At 37.2% G+C, this 19,637-nt stretch overlaps 1 protein-coding gene across 2 annotated transcripts; it reads right to left on the reverse strand.

Annotated features, from left to right (window-relative positions):
• Window positions 1-6,627: 6,627 nt before the first annotated feature.
• Window positions 6,628-19,402, reverse strand: PAK1IP1 (PAK1 interacting protein 1). 2 transcript variants are annotated; one of them, XM_006909273.3, is made up of 10 exons: window positions 19,243-19,402; window positions 17,012-17,174; window positions 14,966-15,086; window positions 14,816-14,890; window positions 14,216-14,268; window positions 13,681-13,826; window positions 13,492-13,589; window positions 11,722-11,821; window positions 8,267-8,390; window positions 6,628-8,115 (listed from the first exon to the last, which is right to left on the reverse strand). In XM_006909273.3, exons 1-10 carry the CDS (start codon window positions 19,324-19,326, stop codon window positions 7,910-7,912), a joined length of 1,170 nt encoding a protein of 389 aa, XP_006909335.1. In that variant the 5' UTR covers window positions 19,327-19,402; the 3' UTR covers window positions 6,628-7,909. The 2 variants fall into 2 exon arrangements, with proteins under 2 accessions (XP_006909335.1, XP_006909334.1); XM_006909272.3 differs by having other exon boundaries at window positions 17,012-17,177.
• Window positions 19,403-19,637: the final 235 nt, after the last annotated feature.

The raw sequence follows: 19,637 nt of genomic DNA on the forward strand, positions 1-19,637 counted from the left end.
GAAGCACGAAGAGGACGTCTGAGGATGAGTTGGACTCATTTAATGGAGGGACACATTACTAGGTGTAAGCTAGATGCAGGCCATCTGGGAGGATTGTCACCCAACCCACCTCCTCTCTCCATCATGTTGTTTCCCTGCAATAGGAACGGACTACTTTCTACCTGTAGGGAATATGGTGGCCACAGGTTAGACAATTGTCTCACTTGAGCATATGTTTTAGGATTGAGGCTAATCTAAAAGCATCTTAAAGGGGGAGAGAGGGTAAATTAAGTATTTCCTACTTCGTCTTCATTGTCCCAGTGCCCACACATTATCTCTACTCCCACTCCAGATCTGCTTCTCTTCCCTGCTTTTCCTGCCCCATTCACTCCTTTGCTGTACACCAGAATTTGGGTGTCATCCTCTACAAGTATCAATATGGATAAATCTTATAAATATAATCTTGAGTAGAAAGGAAATTGCATCACATATATACTATAAAAGAAAATTTTTTTACTTGCAGCAGCTAATTTTAGATCAGTGTTTACCATAGCTGATTCTAAACCACCAAAGTTGATGACTAAGAACTCTGACCATTCCTACTGGAATTGCCAGACCCTCATCAACTTAATAGAAGACTCTCCTGAAAAACCAGTCTTGTTTTAACCTCTGGGATCGACTTAGCAATTCATTCCTCTCTATACAGGTGCAAGCTGCAAACCTTAAGTTATATCCCCAATGATCCTCCTTCTGCCCCTTTAGATTTAAAGAAATTGAACCACAGAAAATTAAATTTCCTACCGTTCTAGTCCTTGGTAGAGCTGTATTTGAAAAAAGGCCTGTCCCCTACCCTTAAATCCACATTATTCTGCCTCTTAATAGTGTCATTCCTCAACCAAAAACACATAGCTCTTTTGTGTGTGTGCGGTCCATCATAAGATATCATAAAATAGGGTCTCTGAATTGCAACCAAAAGGACTTGGTACAATATTTCCCAAGACTTTTTCACATTCTGTCCAATTTGTACTAATCACATTTATACTCTCCTATGGACTGCCTTGCCACATTGCTTATTCCATATCTCAACCAGCACAATTGCAAAAAAATCATAAAAGGAGCTGGTTTCTGCTCCATTTCAATTAGTTCCACACAATGATTTGTGTGTAGTAATGTTTCTAGTTGGCATTAACATATTTTAGTTCAACTTTTTTCCCCTCACCCATCCCCGCCTCTCCCTTTTGCTTGCTGTTTCTATGGGTGTTTGTTTATATGTGTTTTTTAGATTCCACATATAAGTCATATACGGTATGTCTTTTACTGATTTATTTCACTTAGCACAATATCCTCTAGGTCCATCCATGTTGTCCCAAATACAAAGATTTCATTCCTTTTATTACTGAGTATATATACATATATGCTGTGTGTGTGTGTGTATACCACATCATGTTTATGCATTCATCTATGGACACCTAGGTTGCTTCCATATCTTGACTATTGTAAATAACACTTTAATGAAATAGGGGTGCACATTTCTTACTGAATTAGTTTTTGTTTTCTTTAGATAACTACCCAGAAGTGGTATTGCTGGGTCATATGGCAGCTCAATTTTTACATTTTTGAGGAATCTCCATATCATTTTTCATAGTGACTGTACCAATTTACAATCTCGACAATGCACAAGGGTTCCCTTTTCTCCATGTCCTCTTCGGCACTTTTTTTTTTTTTCCTTAATGATAGCCATTCCAACATTTATGAGGTGATATCTCATGATGTTTTAATTTTCATTTATCTGATGTTAGTGATATTACGCAGTTATAAGTCTGTTGGCCATCTCTATGTCCTCTTTGAAGAAATGTCTATTCCGTTCCTCTGCCCAGTTTTTAATTGGATTGTGGGTTTTGTTTTTGGTGTTATGTCAGTTTCTTATATATTTTGGATATTAACTCCTTATTGGATATATCATTTGTGAACATCTTCCACTCAGTACTTTGTCTTTTCATTTTGTTGATGGTTTCCTTCATTGTGTAAAACCATTTTAGTGTGATTAAGCTATTAGAAGCCCATTGAAATTACTGGAACCCTGAACCACAAATGTGTCAGTGGGGTATAAGCAAGATTGTGTGAGGAAATGAGTTCCATTTCCAGTTTCTAGGTTTTTAGGGTTATAGCTTTGTTTAAAAAGAGATATCTGCCATTCAATAAACATTTCTCTAAGAAATTAGTGAGATTATGAAAAAAATGCCATTTTTTTCTAACTATACTATATGCCACATATTCTAGGACCTCATGTGTTAGAGCCATAGTAATATTAGCAAAAACACCGTGTGCTTATTATATGCCAGACACTGTTTGAAATGCTTTACATAGAGGAACTCATTTAATCTTCATACCAACCCTATCAGCAAAGACTATTATCTCTTGATTTTAAATGTGGAAGAAATTAAGGGAGAAAGAGGTTATCTAACTGGTATAAGGTCACAAAGTTAGTACATAGCAGAGATGACCTAACTCCTTTAGTGTCTTCTCAATATGGTGACCAGAAGAACTCCTGTTACAAGTCCGATTGTGTTATTCCTCAGCTCAAAACCCTCCAATGGCTCCCTTATCTCCTGCAATGGCCTGCAAAGCCCTATACACCTACCTCACAGCCCTTGTTCTGTATTCCGTTCTCCCTTTGCTCCAGTCTCCTTGCTCCTACCTCTAAGCACTCACATGTGCAGCTTCATCTGCCAGGAACCCTCTCCCTAGATACTCCCCCACTCATCACCTTTAAGACTATTCAAATATCAACTCAGCCAGACCTTTCTGGATTATCTCATTTAAAACTGCACTCATCTACATTTCCCTCTATAGCTTATTTTTCTCCATGCCACTTACCTCCTAACATGCCATGTAACTTCCTAGTGGTATAGTCACCTCTCACTCTAGCATGCAATTTCTATGAGAGTTAGGATTTTAATGCAGCAGTTAGAACAATGCCTGGCACACAATGGGTGCTCAATAAGCATGCTAAATGGATGAGTAGATGCAGAGTGAGAAATGAGAGGTTGGTCTGCAGAAAGAATGAAGAAAACATGCAGAGTCAGAAGCAAGAGTGAGAGATTGCCATGGCTGCACCCTACCCCTTTCTGGGTTCTGGTTATCTGCCTGCCCTGACTTCTGTCAGACACCTGTGTCCTTCTCATAAATCTACCCCCTCTAGATACCCAGAGTTGCTTTTTGTTTCTTGCAGCTGAGTCTTTTTAAATTGATAACAAGATAACACTCTATTTCTTCTGCCAGAAATGTCTTTTTATCCTTTGTTCCAAAACTCAAATCTTTTACAAAAGTCATCAGTAAATGTGCCCCAACCATCCTAGGCCATTGCATGCAATAAATTACTTACCAGAACTTTTGTCCTTTGGGCAAGAATCGTGTTTTTCCTTCCAGCTTCCAGAATCTGGAATAATTCCTGGCATACAGTGAAAACTCAATATATGGCTACTATATCAACAAATGGAGGGGGAATATATACGTGGCATATGGGGCATTCTAAATATTGAGGAATGAATTTGTGATGAGAATCTGTTCATACATAAGTATCAAAGTAGATGATTCAACACCCAAGATGATTGAGGCCGTATGCAAACTACACATTCCTAAGAGGAAAAACGAAACAAAATCAAAATCCTGGGTATCGCAGACCTCTGTTCCTTTCGATTCTTGTTTAACACATGCTCTATTTTCTACTTATCTTAACTCATTATGAATTCTGCCTATGTTTAACAAACTGTTTACTACCTAGTTATCTATACTTTCATATTAAAAGCTTTCCTGGATTACACATTAATCTTTAATAGAATCAAATATTCTCAAAAGCAAATGCCCATTCCAACTGTTCTTTTTTCAATGCCACATTAAAAACAAAACAAAACAAAAAACAACAAACCCTGCTGTCTTTGCCATAGCCCAAGTTAGATGGTGCAATCTTGAGCCTCTTAATTAGACCAACAAAAACTCTTTTTTCAGGAGCCAAACAGAATTCCTAGTAAAGGAGAAGTGAGAAACAAATACGTTTAGTGATTGGGATTTGCACATTCTTCTCTCAACACCTTCTACACAGGGAGGGCAACCTGGTCTGCCCTCCATGCCACTACTGTAAAGGGAGGTGCAGGTTTAGTTTGACCAACCGTGAGCCACACAGCTAAAAGCATAAAAGGAGAAGGAAATGGCAATGGGGCTATCATGGGGAAAAAGTGTCAAAAAGAAGCAAAACAGCTTATAAATAAGTGTCATTAAAACATGTGATGGGGAAAAGAAACTTGCAAATGATGTCTGATAAGAGTTTAAAATCCAGAATATATAAAGAACTCTTACAATTCAGTAACAAAAAGACAAACCACTAAGGTAAAATATGAGCAAAGGACTTAAACAGACATTTCTCCAAAGATGATACACACATGGCCAATAAGCACATAAAAAGATGCTTAACATCATTGGTCATTAGGAAAATGCAAATCAAAAGCACTATGACATACTACTTCACACCTACTAGGTTGACTATAATAACAAGAAGAAAACAAGTGCTGGTAAGGAAGGATGTGGAGAAATTTAAATCCTTGTGTCTTACTGATATAGGAATGCAAAATGGTGCAGCCACTTTTGGCACTTCCTTAAAGATACAATTACCATGTGACCTAGCAATTCCACACCTATGTATGTACCCCAAAAAAGTGAAAACAGTGACTCAGAGGCTTGTATGCCAACGTTCACTGCAACATTATTCACAGTAGACAAAAGGTGAAAACAATCCATGTGTCCATCAACAGATGGATAAACAACATGTACAATATGTACACAATTCTATTTAGCCATAAAAAGGGATGAAATTCTGACACATGCTACCACATGGATGAATCTTGAAGACATTAAACTAAGTGAAATGAGCCAAATATAAAAGGACATGATTATAGTTCCATTTATATGAAATGTTTGGAATAGGCAAATCCATAGAAACAGAAAGCAGAAGTTACCAAGGGTTGGGGAGAGAGGGGAACAGGGAATTATTGCTTAATAGGTACAGAGTTTCTGTTTGGGTGGTGCGTTTTGTACATATCGATGACGCTTATACAACACTGATAATGCCACTAAATTGTACAATTAAAAATGATTTAAATGACAAATTTTATGGTATATCTACTTAACCATAATATAAAAAATTGTCAAGTTCATGAAAAACAAGGGAAGATTGAAAAAATGTCAGATTGAAGGAAAGAGGCTAAAGAAACATGACAACTAAATGCAATGTAGTGTCCTGGATTGGATCCGGGAACAGGAAAAGGATGTTAATGTAATAACTGTTGAAATCTGAATACACTGTAGTTTACAGTATTGTAGCAATGTTAATATCTTAGTTTTTATAAATGTACCATGGTGAAGATGTTAACACTAGACGGGGCTGGGTGAGGGGGTCTATAGAGACTGTGTGAACTTTGCAACTTGTCTGTAAACCTAAAATTATTACCCCCTCCAAAAAAAAAAAATTTGAAACTGTCAAATTTTTTAAAGGTCAGCCATTGGCAACATAAGTGAAATTTCAAAGCTTAAGATGACTATATAAATATAAATTAAGAAGCAAGTAAACACAGGCTATTTAACTAGAATATGAATGTATGCTCTGTAAGAATAGAAATTTAATAACAGGGGTTCATGGATCAACAACCTAAAGAGATTATGCTACACTGACACTGCCATCTACTAGTTTCATTAACAACTTGTCAAACTGAATGACTCAAATTTATAGATGGTGGTAGGAAGTGCAAATGGAACAGGCTAATATACTGGGACAGCTGGCAACAAACAAGACAAAATTTCACAGAATACATGTCAAGTTCTGAGGTCAGAAAGGATAAAGGCCTCAGAGTTATGGAGGTAGTTTGGTGATAGAGTCAGGAGTAAAACACAGGTCTCCCAACATGAGGGGTCCTGGTGGTGATAGAAATGTTCTGTATCTTGATTGTATCATTTTCTCTATCCCAGATATAATAATTTACTATAGCTTCCAAGATGGTACGGTACCATTGAGGGAAACTGGATAAAGGGTACATGAAATTTCCATGTATTATTTCTTATAACTGCATGTGAATCTACAATTATCTCAAAACAGAAAGTTGAATTAAAAAAAGACCCAATTACTACTTATTTTCAAGAAGTCCTTGCCAACGTGAACAGGCAAGTAAATAAAAGGTATACAAGCTGGGAAAGAAGACATAAAACTGTCTTTGGTCACATATGACAGGACCACCTATACATAAAATCTGAACGAATCAATAAAAAACCTAGAACTAAGTGATTACAGCAAGACTGGAGGATACAAGATTAATATGCAGAAGTCAACTGCTTTCCTATGTATCGACAATGAGCAAGTGAAATTTAAAGTTCTAAACACAACATCATTACATTAGCACACATGAAAATGAAATAATTAGGTATAAATCTAACAAAATTTGTCAAGACCTGTATGAAGAAAACCACAAAACTCATGAATGAAAGCAAAGAACTAAATAAATGGAGAGCTAGTCCACATTCATGAATAGGAAGACTCAAATATTGTCAAGATATCAGTTCTTCCTAAGTTGATCTATAGATTCAATGCAATCCCAATCAAAATCCCATCAAGTTACTTTATGGATATTGACAATCTGATTGCAAAGTTTATATGCAGAGGCAAAAGACCCAGAAGAGCCAACACAACATTGAACAAAGTTGGAGAACTGATGCTTCCTGACTTTAAGACTTACTATAAAGCTACAGTAATCAAGACAGTGTGGTATTGGCCAAAGAACAAACACTTCAATAGAGAACATAAATAGAATACCATATGGTTAACAGATCATTGACAAAAGCGCAGAGCCAACATAATGTAGCAAAGATAGTCTTTGATAAATGGTACGAGAAATGTATTTATACACAGACCTTACACCTTCCATAAAAATTAACTAAAAATGGATTATGGATCTCAATTTAAAATGCAAAACTATAAAACTCGTAGAAGGTAACAGGAGAAAACCTAGATGGCCTTGCATATGATGAAGTCTTTTTCAGATACATCAAAGATATAACCCATGAAAGAAATAATTGATACGCTGGACTCCATTAAAGTTAAAAATTTCTGCTCTACAAGATAACATCAAGAGAATGAGAGGACAAGCCAAAGACAGAAAATATTTGCAAGGTACATTTAATAAAAGCTTATTATCCTAAATATGCAAAGAACTTTTTAAGACTACTTTTGTTACATTAGCTAAATGGATAAAAAAAAATTAGAATGTCATTTCCTGCCTTGAAGTTATATCATCCACAACTTGGAAACAAAATTATTGAACAAAGTTTGGCAATCTCTCTAATAATCTTCTTATGTATAAAGTTCTATTTATATGTCTATAATTTTAAGTTTGTCCAGACACCCTGGTATGAAAATTTTTTACCTTTTGTTACCCAAGTGAACAAAATCTGCATTAAAATTACTAGAACCATTTGAAGAAGCTAAAGTAAGGCAGTTTTTTTTCATTCTTCCCCTATTTAGGGAAAAAAGTTGGAAAACAACTCATCTACTTCTGGTAAAGAATGTGTTCAAGATTTTATATTATTTTAAACTACATTATTTTGAGAAAGATCTTTGCTTTACACAACAGTAAAAATTACATATTACACATTAACATATGTCACCATGATACATAATGAAATGTTGCCTACCCAAAATAGTTTTACCACTGTTTATAAAACAACAACAAAAAAACCTGAAAGTGATTTAGTGATTTTTTTTAAAAGGTGTACATTTAAAGAAGAAATTCCTAGCTTTTACTCAGGGGAAAAAAATTAGGTACATTTGAAAAGAATGATTTCATCTAAAAAGTTTTTCTTAGGAGAAATCTGGGAATCACTATATTATTCATATTTTATTCTTTTTTCTTTTCTTTTTTCCCAACATTTCTACTGTTTTCCTCTTCTTGGTCAACACCTGGCTACTTCCTTTGGTTGGCTTGTTACTGACACCAGTTAAACCACACTTCTTTGTGTTAGGTTTTGACTGCTTTTCTTCTTCCTGCACAACATGGCCAGAATCCTTTTTGTTGCTTTTGGACTGTTCTTTACTTACTGAAACACAAGAGAGAGTGCAGTTAAAGAGTGTTTTTTCTCTTTGAAATAAACGTAGGCTGACAATAAAGTAAAGTTATCTGGATCTCCTTCACTTCGACAATTCAAGCAATATGATTATCAGTTTTTTTAAATGATCGATTTCATTTACCAGGAAAAAGCTCTGCAGCTGGAGGAAGGCTTTCTTTCCTGTCTGTCACTTTGTCCAGCCACACTCCAAGGCATGTCAGCCTGGCATTAGTGTTTACTTCACAGAGTAAAGATGGGGGTACTTTCTAAAACAAGAAAGAAAAATTCATAAAAACATTAGGGGAATTTTAAATAATTACTTTTCTTTTTCCATAACCAAGTCCTTAATTTAAAACACTGTATTTTCTTGAGAATAAAATATGCTTCCAAAATAAAAATTTTAGAAGAAATTACTGATTTATGATTGGTTTGACTACATCTTTAACAGAGCTAATTCCTAAGTACTCAGCAAATTAAAATTCACTAAGGAAAGGGACCATGTCTTGTTCATTTCTAGGTTTTAACAAAGAGCTTTGCACAAAGTAGGCACTTAACAAATCATATTCACAGAATGTATTTATGAGAGAACTAAGAATAATAAACCAAGATAATCTATGAGAGGGAGACATGGAAGAGAACTTAATTTTTCCAATTACCTAGTTTTAAACTATTGTTAGTTCTATAATCAATCAGGAGTTTCTGCTTTTTTTTTTTTTTAAATAATGGCAGTATTTTTATCTAAAAAAATTTTACAGGACGTGGTTCCATAGTATAGCAGTTAGCGCATCTGCTTTACACACAGAAAGTTCTGGGTTTGCAGCCCAGTGGAGCCACAGTCCATGTCTATGGCCATGCCGCCCTGAACAAGCCCCATGTCTGATCTTGGAAGCTAAGCAGGGTCGGGCCTGGTTAGTACTTGGATGGGAGACGACCTAGGAAGACCAGGCACTTGTAGTCATAAATAAAAACAAAAAATTTTACATAGAACCTCAATATACAAAAGAAAAAGAAGTAGCAATTCTTTGATTGAAAAAGCAGTAGTGCTGAGATCTTGCCAGCTCTGACTTACTAATGCAAACCCTGAGGGAACTCTGTGGAACTCTAACTTTAAAACCAGGAATATCAATCAGGACTGGAAGATATTTAAAATGTTTATTTAAGGGGAGGGAAATAAAATGGCATAGATGACAGAGGCTCTGTTTATCCCTCTGGCAACCAAATCAAAGTTGTGATGGAAACAAGAAGCAAACAACAAGAAAAAATCACCTGGGATGTAGATGAACAAGCCATACAACTAGGGAGAAATCCAAGAAAGTGCCCTGCAATGGCAGAAGATAGGATGGGGCGAGGACACGAGGCTGCCTGGTCCCCAGCGACTGAGTGAAACAGAGGCTATGGCAGCAGCAGCAGCAGATGCCTCTTAAAGGGGCCGTGTTCAGGATCAGACTTTAGCAGTGACGGACCTGCTCGCTCTGAGCACCAGTGGCGGTTCGGCTGTGCAAAGGGTACCAGGGACTTACAGAGAGACATTCTCGGAGTGAGGGCCAAGGTGAGACTCGCTCTGTAGTTACAGAAGTGCCAGAGGTATCCATTGTTCCTCTGTTGAGCCCTCCCCACTCCCAGTGCACAGACACAGCACTGCCATAGCCGTGATGTCATCAAACTGGATAACAGTGGTCACTCTGTCCAGAGGATTCCCTGAAACTCCTCCTCCCCCAACTTGGGCCCCACCCAAGCTACATCCAGGTGTATCTTCAGAGAGTCAGGTGTTCCTTGCTGAACAGCACCTAGACTCACACTGGAGGAAAATGGCCTCGGTTTCTGGTGTGGTCCTTTGAGGCAACTAGATGCACAGCATCTGTGGACTGCTGGCTAAATCTTAACAGGTGGTTCGGAGGGGCACAGGCTTGAGGGAAATTTGGCCGGCAGCTGAACCCCTCCCAGGACTGTACCACTGGACACCCACTACACAAATCCACACTAATAAGACTGGAAGACTTTGAAGCTTTGCTTAATACATAGAAAGAGATACAGAAAGGCAGCCAAAATGGGAAGACAAAGAAGCAGAAACCACATGAGAGAACAGAACAGAGATCCAAAAATAATGGAGTCAAGCAATCTAACAAATGCAGAGTTCAAAAGACTGCTTATAAAGATGTTCAATGGACTTTTGGGAAGTGTAGATAAATTGAGCAAAGAGATAAAAAACATAAAAATGGAAATGAAAATTATAAAGGGGAAGCAGTCAGAAATGAAGAACACATTATCTGAGATGAAAACTATATTAAATGGAATAAACAAAGTGAATAAAGAAAAGGATCAAATGACCTATATAGAGGACAGGAAAGCCAAGGACACTGAATCAGAATGGCAAGAAAAAAGAAGCAAAGACTGTAAAAATAATTTGAGGAGCACATGGGACACTATTAAAGGTCAAAATATCTGTCTTATCAGCACACCGGAAGGAAAACAAGATGTTGAAGAGCTATTTGAAGAAATAATAATGGAAAACTTCCCTAACCTGGTGAAGGAAATAGACATAGAACCCCAGGAAGCTCAGAGAATCCCCAAAACCAGGGATCCAAAGAGACTCACACCAAGATACATCATAATTCAAATGCCAAAGGTTAAATACAAAGAGAGAATCTTAAAAGCAGCAAGAGAAAAGCAGTTACCTACAAGGGAGCACCCATAAGACTGGCAGCTGATTTCTCAAAAGAAACTATGCAGGACAGAAGGGCTTGGCACAAAATACTCCACAGAATGAAGACCCAGGATCTACAACCAAGAATAATTTATCCAGAAAAGCTATCATTTAGAGTTGAAGGACAGATCAAGAGCTTCCCAGACAAAAATAAGCTAAAGGAATTTGTCACCACCAAGCCAGAATTACAGGAAATGTTAGAAGGATTTCTTCAAGAAGAAAAAACATGTATAAAAACAGGAATAAAAAATGGTAACATTCCTATCAATAAGTACCTCAAATGGAAAAAATTAAGTGCTCCAACTAAAAGAGAGTTGATGAATGGATAAGAAAACGAGACCCCGACATGGTGCCTACAAGACACTCACTTCGGATTTAAAAAAACACACAGACTAAAAGGAAGGGGATGGAAAAAGATATTGCCGTGATGGACGTAGAAGGTATTTAAGTCAGACAGAGAAAGATAAATAACATATGATTTACTTATGAAGAACCTAAAGAACAAACTAATCTAAAACAGATTCACAAATATAGGGGACAAATTGGTGACAGACACAGGAGAGGGGAGGCTGGGAGAATGGGTGAAGGGTTAAAGAAGTACAAATTAGTAGTTGATGGATGGTCATGGGGATGGGGAGCACAGCATAGGGTATGCAGTTAGCATTAATATGTTGGCTAGGTAGAGGGTCAGGGGAGAGAGGGAGCAATTGGGATCGTTTTATGAACTATATAGATGTCTAACCAATGTACTGTATACTTGAAACTAATTAAAATTTTTAAAAAAGCTTATTCAAAAGTTGTCTGATTTTTAAAATTCCACTTCATTTAACTCAAAGCAATACTGATAGTAAGACTTACATTAAAGTATACCTGTATTATACTAAGACACTGACCTTATCTTGTTTAAGCTTCCACATTTTGATGAAACCGTCACTCGATGCTGTAACGATAACATGATTTTCTGGAATTTCAAAACTGAATATGTCTTTTACCCTAGAATAAAAATATTAACATCATAAAAGGTCCTTTCTTCAAATAGTATGATACTGTTATAAAGGTTCTATGTACAGTCTTTTGATTTTTCAATGTTTCAAGTGCTTCCAAACTGTTCAATGAATGGTACTAAAATATAAATGTGCTACGCATCCTGTGAGTCATTTTTCAGGGCTGAAATTCTAAGACAAAATTGACTGTTAACTATACATTAAAAAAAAATTTAAAAGGTGATTATAACTATAAATAATGAGATTATCACAAAGGAAAGAAAGATATTTAAAACAAAGCCCCTCACCTTAAGAAACTACAAGTTCAGTAGATAGAAAACAAGAGATGAATCAAGGCTTACTCCTATGTACCCATGCCTCTCATCTTCAGTGCCACCAATCCTAGTCTAAACTACTACCATTTTTCTTCTGAATTATGAAGTGGCCTAATTGGCCTCTCTGCTTCCATTTTTGCCCCTTAACAAGTTTTTAAAATGTAAATTAAATTATGTTACTCCCAGCCTTAGAAACCTACAAAGCTAGGATCTGCATTAAAATAACATGGGAAAGGAAATGGCTAGGAATATTTATGAAGCAAGACTGAGCATAAATTGATAACTGCTGAAGCTGGGTGGTAGGTCTATAGTAGTTGCTTCCTTACACTGGTCTATCTGTCTTTATATTTTTCCCATAATAAGAAACACAATAAAATCTACAAAGGCATTTAATATAAAATCTAAACTCTACAACAACCACCTACAGGGCTGTGCACCATTTGGCTCACTTTGATCTAGTAATACAGTCTTTAATCTGTTCCTAAATACACTCAGCTCTTTCCTCCCTTAGGGCCAGTGTGCTTGCAGTTCTCTTCTCTTTTTAGAAATAGTGCCTTTTTTATCCCTAAGGTCCCACTCCCCCTTCTCTAATCATCTTAACTAGGACCTGTATATTGATTGCAGTACTATTTACAAAGAGAGATTTCTTAAAACTCATTATTTAGAAAATGAAAACTAAGACTTAAGATGTAGAATATATAAATGAAAAACATTAAAGTATATCACTCTGTACATTATCTTCTTTTTCAAAATTATAGTAGAAAAAGCAGGAGCAAAGTCAGGTAGAACTGGGTTTGGATCCCAGTTCCATCACTGAACAGTGGGGTAATCTTGGCCAAGTCACTTATCCATTTACTGAGAGACTCAGTGTCTACTCCTAGAAATACAGTAAGCAGTAAGAGGAAACAGAGACTGGCATAAAACGGAAGTCAACGATGTCATTTATTTCTCCTGCAAGAAAAATAAATGGGGTATAAAGGGGGAAGAAGTAGACAAGGGGAATAAAGTAAAAAGTTAAGAGTGGTTGGGGCAAAACTCAAGATTGTTTTAATTTTTTTTTTCCTGTTCAAATATGGTTGATTTCAGGCCCCGTCTAACAAAATTATTGGGAAATTATCTTGTGCAAATGATTAATCCTGATGACAACTTCATTTTTACATTACTAAGGCCAAGAAGACATTTCTACCATCCTCCCAACTCCAGATATCATATATGTGCAGCTATGTCTACCTCTGCAGTTGTTCATAAAAGATATATACCCTGCTTTATGAAACTATTGTATATAAAATGTTTTTGAGACCCTACAAATACACAGAGATTGGTTAAAAAAAAAAAAAAAAAAGACCTGTTTTCATGAGCTTTAAATTCACAGAGGCACGTTAGTGAATCAGTGTCAAAAAACCTTACGACTTCTTCATCTCCAGCCACTGCAAGGACAGACTCCTAGGAGAAAAAGAATAACATCAGAATGTCATCAACAGTTCCAACCAGCATGCAGACACTAAACTTCTATCACTGATTTCTGATCACTTACTGAAAGAAATGTAACAGAAGATATTCTGCTTTCATTTGTGATGGTGCCACTAACTGATGCTGTATCAAGCTGATAGACGTCTATTTTATTCAGTATGACAACTATGTATTTCTCTCCTCTTGGGGACCACTGTACGATGTGAGCATCTGTAAATTAAAAGAACAAAGCCTTTTAATTTCATAAATAAAAAATTAAATGATCAGAATAATAATGAAAATAGCAAACATTTATTTTAAAAAACGGCATATTTTCACATTCATTATCCTACTGAATACTCACAACAAACTTATGATACATATTTTTTGAGTTAAATTTTAGACAATAAACTGGGTTCTAAGAATCCTTAAAGGTCACAGAGCTGGTAGGTAGCAGAGCCACAAGAATCCCAATCTAAAAGAGAAAATGTAACCTAAAGCTCTCAGAGTTAACTACCATCATGCAGGTAAACAAATGTGTACATGCATGTACATGTGTGTGTGTGTGTTCACATTCCATCAAGATGTTATAAAATGCATTCCAAATAAAAATAACTCACTTTGTTTTATATTTTTAATGAATGCCGATCTTCCTTCCACAAGATTCCATGTTCTGCAAAATAAGAAGCTCACTTGTGGCATGATCATTAACTTTTACTAGGTGTAAAGGTAAGCATAATGAAGGTTTACTCAATGACAATTTACTAAATATCTGGCTATTTAGAACTGCCATCTTTCTTAAATGACATCTGAAATATTTATTATTAAGCAAGATTAACTTGTTAAAGAGGTACTCCCACAACCCCTTCAACATATTTAATACAATTTCAAAAAGTTTTACCCCGTAAAACATTTTTTATGACTACACTCCTCTTTACAACTTACAGTGACTGAAATGTAATGTGCATGTTTGAACACTGAGCTTGTCATTTTTTTCCTACTATTATGAAAAGGTTCACTAGCTTTCAACATTTGTTTACATCATGATATTTTTAATTTGTGACATATTTATTTATTTAAATGGCTGACAGCTCTGAGACAATATAGAAACAGTATCTGATTATTGTAGCAAACAATATACCCTGGCAAGGGACTCCTGTTGTACTTGGAGAACAAAGACCATGACTCAGTAAAGATGCTCTTGGGCATTAATAACTTACCTTAATGTCTTATCTGTACCCACAGACAGAGCCAACTTGCCAGATGGGTGAATAGAAAGGAAGGTCACATGTCCTCTAAAAGGAAACCAACAGTTAGCACCCAACTTGACTGGCACTTAGAGACTGCCCACGGGAAAGGGCAGGACTTACTTGTGAGCTTTAATCGACTTCAGGCATTCCCATTTCTTTGCATCCCAGACACAAATGAGTCCGTCTTCTGCCCCACTGATTAAATGCCTGTTGCCATGGAATTCCAGGCAAGTTATTGTGCCTGTGGAAAAACAAAATAGGCAAAATTAACATTCATCTTGAATGCAAATTCTCTTTCTGGTTTGAAGGCTATGTTGCAGTAAGTAAACATCCAATGTAAGTGTTCTGAAATAAACCTTAAAGTCCATTGTAAGAAGTCAGTTAGCTACACAATCACCCACAATATAATTATCATTACAGAGCTGTTTTTGAATAGACTTTTACACAGTTCTCATTTACTGTCGTAAGAATTTAAATGGTTACACTCTTCCACTAAGCCTTCCGTAATCTCCTTCCCATAATTAACAACATTTCCTACATCTTTTCAATTTCTTCACAAAATACTCCACTCCTATATGCCCAAAATGAAGCCTGGATCTCCCATGAAATTCCCCTAAAGCTTGAGACAGGGAGATATGTTCATTGTCTTCAAATACTAAATGGCTGAAAAGAAGTGAGGTGATGGAAGAACCCAGCATTCTTCTAGCTCCCCAAAGCAGCCTATGCCATTATACATTTACTCTCAAAATTCTTATTTTTTAAAGCTTGTGTCAACAGCTTAACTGCCCTATAGCTCAGGGGTCAGCCAAACACTGCAGGCCAAATCTGACCAGTGGCCTGCTTCTATATTGTTTCACTGGAGCACAGAGGTGAGGGATTGTAACAGGGACACATGTCCACAAAGCCTAAATATTTGTTATTGGGTCATTTACAGAATAAGAAAGTAAACCCCTGGGTCATTATTGTTTATCTGCACACCTCCTGGTCAATCCTTTACATTGCCCTTTGTACTGAAAAAGCCAAAGATCTTTAATAAATAATTTGCCTCCTCAGTACCTTAGAGTGTCACACTCACAACCAGGACACTTTATCACCTAGAGCTGCTCCACATCAGCACTCTTGAATTCGAAGAATCTATTATCTAACTGCAACCTCACACCTTTCCAGCTTTCATGCCTTCCTTCACTCACATTCCAACTGCTTTCTTATTTCAGAGATCTGCAGACCCTTAAACCTCATTTTCTCTAGGCTAAAAACCTAAACTATTCTTTTACCGAAACCCTCAATTTCCCCTCAAATCAATCCTTCTATTGTACACGCCAAATAACTTTCCTCTCTACAGAAACGTCTGTAGCTTATTACAAACTGATGTTACTCAATCCATAGCCTCCAACTTCAATTGGGCAGGCTCTCATCAGTCATTTTGCTTGTTCTTAGTCAGCGTCATTCTCATACCCGAACTGCCAGCACTTTTCTCAGCCTGCATCTCTCCCTCCCATTGAATCACTAACATCCTCCACTCAAGGATCACCAGGATCTGGCCCCATCTACTTCTCCAGCCACCCCAACCTTCATTCTAACCTTCTCATAATACTGACCTACTTACAGTTCCCCGTGCATACCAGTGGTTAAAAATATGGGCTATAGACCGAGGTTCAAGTTCTAGATACACTGTTTTGTGACTCTGGGTAAGTCATATAAGATCTTTGAAGCAAGGTTTTTCTCTTCTATGAACTGAAGATATAATTTTTGGCACACTACTGGGTACATGATACTCCCTTAGTAAAGTTAGCTATTAATATATGATGATGCTACTTGTGCTCCTCATGCTGCTTGCTCTGCCTGGAATATCCCTTCTCCCTCTTTGCAAACTTCACCTGGATAACTACTCATACTTCTCTTTTAAGGTAATTCAGATGTCATTTTAAGGACGTTTTCAGTGAAAATTCATTTCCTCCCCCACTTCCACAGAGTGACTTAAGTGCTTGCCTTCTGTCTCCCAACACAGACTGTGAACAACTTAAGGACAAAGAACCACATTTTTTTTCTTTTCGTTTCTGTATTTCCTAGCACAGAATCTACTTAATGAATTGGGTAACTGAAGTTCACAAATTGTAAAATAATAACGCCTCAACAGTTTTATGTTAAAAGATATCATTTTCTTACCATTGTGATGCACTAGAGCCCCATGGTCTATCTTTTTTTTCATGTCATAAATGTGAATTGTTTCATCTTTGCTCCCAGTGACTACAAAACGACTATTTACAGCCAATGCTGACAAGGAGGCAGTGTGGGCATGGTGAGTGAAGTCAGCCACAGGAGTCCATTTCTGCTGAGGAGTAAAATATACAATCAATATCACAATCATATCATATAGTTCTCTAGAAACAGATAAGTGGTTCCACAATCCTTGAAAACTACCAATGGAACCTACAAATGGAGAAAAAAACTACACAATATGTAAAGTAAAACAAAGAACTGAGAATTGAATAAGGAAGGTAAAGCAAAGAGATGGGACTGCAATGCTTTGTATCATGACTTCAAAACAATTATGGATACTGGACAACAGGAACTTTAAGGTCCCACCCAAATTCTTAACTCTTAATTATATTTACTTATATGTCAGACTTGCATACTGTTCATTCAAATGTTCAAACTGAATTTGAATTTATTTACTGAAATACTGAATGACTACTATGTGCCTGGCATCATTTTAAGCAGTTGATATACAGCAGTGAATACAAGAAACAAAAGTCCTTATTCTAATGCAGCTGCCATTGCTGCAGAAAAAAAAAAAGACAATAAATGAATATGTCACACAGAGATAAGTATAATGACAAGTCCCATAAGCAAAAATAAATAGGATTAAGAGGGTTCCCAGTAGTACCAATATAAGCCCTAAAGAATGACCAATGATAAGATCTCAAGAACTCTACACTTAACTGATATGTAGCTTTTGGATTGGATAAGTATGATTGGCTAAGTGCCAAGAATACATGCGCATGTATATCTCAAATTGAAGGAGCTGCATCAAGAAGTGTTAGTAAAATGAACCAAGGAAGAAAAAAAAACACCAAAACTTAAGTGTCTAAACACACTTAAGATGTGTTACTGCAAACTAATTCCTAAATAACTACAGCAACAGACAGTTCCTCCATCAATAAAAACCGAGGGAGCCTCTTTCAAGTAAAGGCACAATATACTTGAAGGGCTGCTATGGCCATAAATCAAATAACCTTCGCTTGTTCATATTACAGAAGGAATGTTGGTTATCTGGGCTATTGTCTGTCTAGGATCAGAAGCAGTATTGGGTAATGGTTAAGAATTTCAAGTGTCAAGAGACACCTGGGGATTTGAATCCCAAGTCTGCCAAATATTAACTGTGAGTGGCCTTAAGCATGTCACTTAACCTACCTCAACTTTAGGTTCCTCATCTATGAAATGGGGATAACTGTATCTGCCTCACAAGATTGTTGAGGACTACATGTATTTGAAACATGGTAAGCAACCTTATTACAAAGAGAACACAATCAGTAGCACCATTCTTAAATATTCTAAACATCATCTTTCAGCCAAAGACAGATTATTAGAATAGAAAAGCAAAATAAACAAAAACAATTAGTCAAGTCATATGCTTCCAATTTTCTAGTTAATTCAAGACCGACACCTTGACTTCTCCATACAGAAGCGCTCAATGAAATAGGTTTTTAAGATATCTAGGATTGCTTAGGGGGAAGAATAATCCTGGACTAAAAGATCTTATTCTTTTCTAGTCCTGGTTATAGCCTAACTACCTGTTTGACTAATTTACTTTTTATTCACACGTCTAGTAATATACTTATATTTTGTTGTAATTTCTCTCCATGCATCTGTCTCCCAATCCTCTCCCCCTTATGTTGAGAAGATGTCCAGTGCAGAAATCATACCTTTAGCTTCTTTGCACCTTCGCTGCATGCAAATAATAATAATAATAAATTGGGGTCACTTTATCAATGAAGGATTTATCCTGACCTAACTCTAACATTTTGTAGAACTCTAGGACAGAAACTCAGTGAAAGAACGAACTGTTCTTTTCTTAAATCCGGAACACCTAAACTGGCTGTCAACTTATGGGCGCGACCCTTAAATCCATACGCTACGAATTTGCAGAAATACCAGCTTCCTTCGTGCACTGTAGTCAAAAATGTCTGCTATAACAGACATTACCTCGTTTTGTGAAATGCCTACTCCATGATTTAAAAAGCTACCTTAGGTTTCCTGAGTTTGACTCGTCAATTAATCTCTAAAGGATAAGGCGATGTGTTGACCACCGGTGATGTGTTTACCTGGGTCATGTGAGTTGACCTGCCCTTCCCCCGACCACAGCTCCGGTGGTCCCTTGGCAGGTCGGCTCTTACCTCGTGGTCGCCGTCTGCCTTGGGCTCCGGGTGTACACTGAACCCAAAAAGGACCTGCTCGTAGCAACCAGCAACCAGCTCCATTCAGCAGCGCACGTGCTGTTTAGCGTGCGGCATCCGGCATAGGGGGCGCGGAGACGAAAGCGGATGTAAGACGGAGAGGGCCCTTCCGCTGTCGGCGCACAAATGACGTCACGATGGGAAGCTGCCTTTGAGGCGCCTGCATCAGTGGAAACAGATTCGGCGCTCGAAGATCGCGCGACATTTCTAAGCAGAGAATAAAAAAGGATGCCACATGAGGAGGTTTTCATTGTTATGAGAAAAAAAATGGAGCAAAGCAGGCATATTCTAGGAAGCTGTGAGCTGCGCGCGTCTGAGGGGAGTGGGCGGGACAT

This window comes from Pteropus alecto, unplaced genomic scaffold (genome assembly GCF_000325575.1).
Source record: "Pteropus alecto unplaced genomic scaffold, ASM32557v1 scaffold121, whole genome shotgun sequence".
NCBI lineage: Eukaryota > Metazoa > Chordata > Mammalia > Chiroptera > Pteropodidae > Pteropus > Pteropus alecto.